Source organism: Parus major, chromosome 1A (assembly GCF_001522545.3).
Source record: "Parus major isolate Abel chromosome 1A, Parus_major1.1, whole genome shotgun sequence".
NCBI classification, from domain to species: Eukaryota; Metazoa; Chordata; class Aves; order Passeriformes; family Paridae; genus Parus; species Parus major.
This window is the reverse complement of record NC_031773.1, coordinates 223,546-227,047: the sequence shown is the minus strand read 5'-3', so window position 1 is coordinate 227,047 and position 3,502 is coordinate 223,546. Positions and strand designations below refer to the sequence as shown.

The 3,502-nt window shown below is 37.8% G+C and overlaps 1 protein-coding gene across 7 annotated transcripts in view; it reads left to right on the top strand.

Annotated features, from left to right (window-relative positions):
• The window catches only part of NRF1 (nuclear respiratory factor 1), a 38,005-nt gene that overhangs the window by 892 nt on the left and 33,611 nt on the right, over positions 1 to 3,502 (top strand). For all 7 annotated transcript variants that reach the window (XM_015629250.3, XM_033514612.1, XM_015629248.3 and 4 more), the window contains exon 2: positions 1,461 to 1,575. In XM_015629250.3, the coding sequence (XP_015484736.1) occupies positions 1,461 to 1,575 (115 nt within the window). The remainder of the gene's footprint in view (positions 1 to 1,460; positions 1,576 to 3,502) is intronic.

The window sequence follows — 3,502 nt, the reverse complement described above, 5'->3', positions numbered from 1 at the left end:
ATTGTTGTGTCTGACAGTTTGTTGTGTCTTGAAAATCTGTTTGATTGTTGTGTCTGAGCTGCGAGGAGAACTCGCTGACACTTTGTGAAGCTCAGAGTTAGGCGCTAAAGCAGCGCAGAATCTGGAAAATTCAAAAGCCAAAGCTTAAGGCATCACACCTTGGGCAGTCAGAATCCCTCCAGAGGCTGCAGCCAGGATGGACAACGGTCATGAGTTTTGCACACACTTATAGGTTTGGTTCATTTACATATCAGGGGTTAATCCTCTAATTACAGCTTCAGGTGATGAAGTAATTTACTCCAAGTTTTCCCCCCCCAGTTCACTTTTGTTTACATCTCTCGGGGCCTGAGGCTGTGAGGTGTCCGTGAGTTTCAGGCCTAGAGAGGAATTGTTTTGTCTGGATAAAACAGGAGAACAGCAGCTGACAGGCTATGGAGTTTTAGAGTTACACACTAAAGCAGTGCAGGATCTGAAAAATATAAAAGCTAAATCCTAAGGCATCACTGATCCATCCCACTCACAGGAATATTCCACAGGAAAATATCCCTGCAGCTTTGAATCCCTCAGCATTTGTGTGGATCACAGAAGTGCTGGGAATTGCTGGTTTACAAAGTTCCCTGCTAAAACGTTGCCTCAAGTCACAAAATTAAAATACCAAATGTGTCAAAGAGCAAAAATTAGTTCAGGCCCCACATAAACAACACTAAAAAATAACCTGGGAGTGCGGCCTTGCTGCGTTTAGGGAGCTCACGTGTTAGGCCTCTCCTAGGGAGATCCACGAAGATCCTGACATACCTGGACTTGGAAAGTACTTCAGAATCACAGATTCCAACCAGTGGAGCTAAAATGTCCTCCAGATTGGCAGAAAAATTATAATTGAGCACTGGGAGTCTGGCCTGACTCCTTATCAGGCTTTAAACCAAACCTGTGAGGTTCCACCACCCCCTGAGCATCCCTTATGAATCTTCCAGCCTCCCATCCTGCAGGGATTTTTATTTTCCCTTCCCTTCTAGCACACAGGATTTTCAGGCCTGGATGGTCTTCAGAAAACTCTGGATTTTTACATTTCTTTCCCATTAGAACAGGTCCTTAATCCCTCAGGAAAGCCTCAGACTCCTGATGCTGCAGCTGAGGTGTCCAAGCAGGATTTGTGGAGCTGTACCTGTTTTCCTCTTCACAGCCAGGATTTCCACAGATCAGTCAAAATCTTGGGAGTTTTTCATATGTTTGGAAGATGAAAACCAGAAATTTGTAAACTTTAGGATAAAGTATGAGACTTTCACCCTGGACTATGCTGGGATTTGCCAGCCTGGGGAACGGAGAGCAGAGCTCAGGGAGGGATTTGTGTCACTTTCCCTGCTGGGGACACCCTGACCACCCATTCCTGTTGGTGGGGACACGGTGACAACGTCCCTGCTGAGCTGATGGCACTGACAGACCCTCTGTGCTTTGATTTCCAGGCCCTGTGGGGATGGCAGCAGCTGCTGCCGTGGCAACGGGGAAGAAACGGAAGAGACCTCACGTTTTTGAGTCCAACCCCTCCATTCGGAAGAGGCAACAGACACGTTTGCTCAGGTGAGCGCTCACCTGTCCCTGCTGAAACTTCTTCATCTGTTTCTCTGATTCTGCTTGCATTTTTTGCTCCTTGATTTCTCAGCTCCTCTGAGCCGAGCTCTTTTGGGGTCCTCTCTCAAGGGGAGTCCCGTTTATCTCAGTTCTCTGGGTCAGAATAAAACTCCAGAGCTCGTTAGGATCTTGTTTCTCTTGTGTTAATTAGGATGTCATCACAAAACTTGGCAGGTCTCTCCAGACTTTCTGCACAAGTTTAATTCATCTTGTCTCTTTGGCTCTGATGGCACAAAATGGGCCTAAACTATGCAGTTCTTTTATCTCTATACTTATTTTTATCCAATTAACAGTAGACACGTTAATTATTATTCTTAATGACCCAATGACCCATCATCACCTGTGTGCTGCACTGTGACATTTTCTGTCCAATCACCTGCAATTACCCAAAAACCTCTAGAAGAAGAAAAAGAAGGAGAAAGAAGGAAAAGAGACAACATTCTAAATCCTCCATCTTGTTTTCTATTTTTTAAACTAGTTTAAACTCTAAGTTTTTCACCCAGTCACTTAAGAAAACTTTAATTTACACACTCACATTTTTAACTTTTTTATCTAATTTTAACAGTTATTTTCATGTATCACCATGAAAACACTCCCATAAATTTCATGTTGTGTGAAATTCAGTGTTCTCCTGGATCTCAGAGCCAGACATCAAAGGATTTATCTGCCTCACAAAAAAAAAAAAAGCCTTTTCTGCTTGATCAAACCATTCTGGGAACAAATTCATTGGGTGTTTCAAATTTCCTTCGCTGTTGGACAAACCCCACGTTGAAGACGCACAGTTTTAGGAAGAATAATCAAGGGGAGATTCCTGCCTGAGCTGAAACATTTTTATTTTGGCTTTTAAAAAGCTTCCTGTGGGGACACCAGAGCTCCACAGCTCTCCAGGTGTTGCATTCCAGGTGCTCTGAGGGTGTTTGCCCACCTGGTGGCCCCCGAGCCACACCGGATCCGATGGGACTGCACAGCCCTGGAGACACCTCCAGAAATTCCACGCCAAAATTTGTGAATATTGCCTGTTACTGCTCCCTAGCTTTTGGAACAAAGCAATTTTTGCTTTTCTGTGCTGTTTGGGATCTCATTGGGCAGCTAATGTTAAATTATTGGGCAGAGTTAGTGGTAAATAATAAATCCTTGGGAGGGAATTCCCTGCTTTTTACAGCTCCTTTCTGGTTTTCCCTCCTTCCCAAAGCTCAGCTGTGTTTATGGCAATGTTTCTGAGGAAAACATCCTTTTCTCCTTGAAATAGGAATATGTTTTAATAGATGAAGATTAAATTATAATAGATATATTAGATATTATATCTATAACTATTATAATATATAATATACAATATACAATATATTATCTATTATATATTATCTATTATATATTATCTATTATCTATTATCTATTTATTATCTATTATCTATTATATTATATATTATCTATTATCTATTATCTATTTATTATCTATTATCTATTATATTATCTATTATCTATTATCTATTATCTATTATCTATTATCTATTATACATTATATATTATATATAATTATAATATATATAATTAAAATTATATATAATACATAAAATTATAACTATCTTATTATATACATAATAAAAATATAAAAATATAAAATATAGATAAATAGAAAAATATTAAAATACAAGATATTAAATATCAAATAGTAAATATATTATTAATGTTTACAATATTATATCTAATATTAAGATTATATATTAAGAATGTAATATATTATTATTAGGATTTTAATCTATATTATATATTATTAAGATTATATATTATATAATAGATTAATATTATATATTATTAATTATATTAAGAGTATATTATATAGATATTATATATAATATTAATATATTATATATTTTAT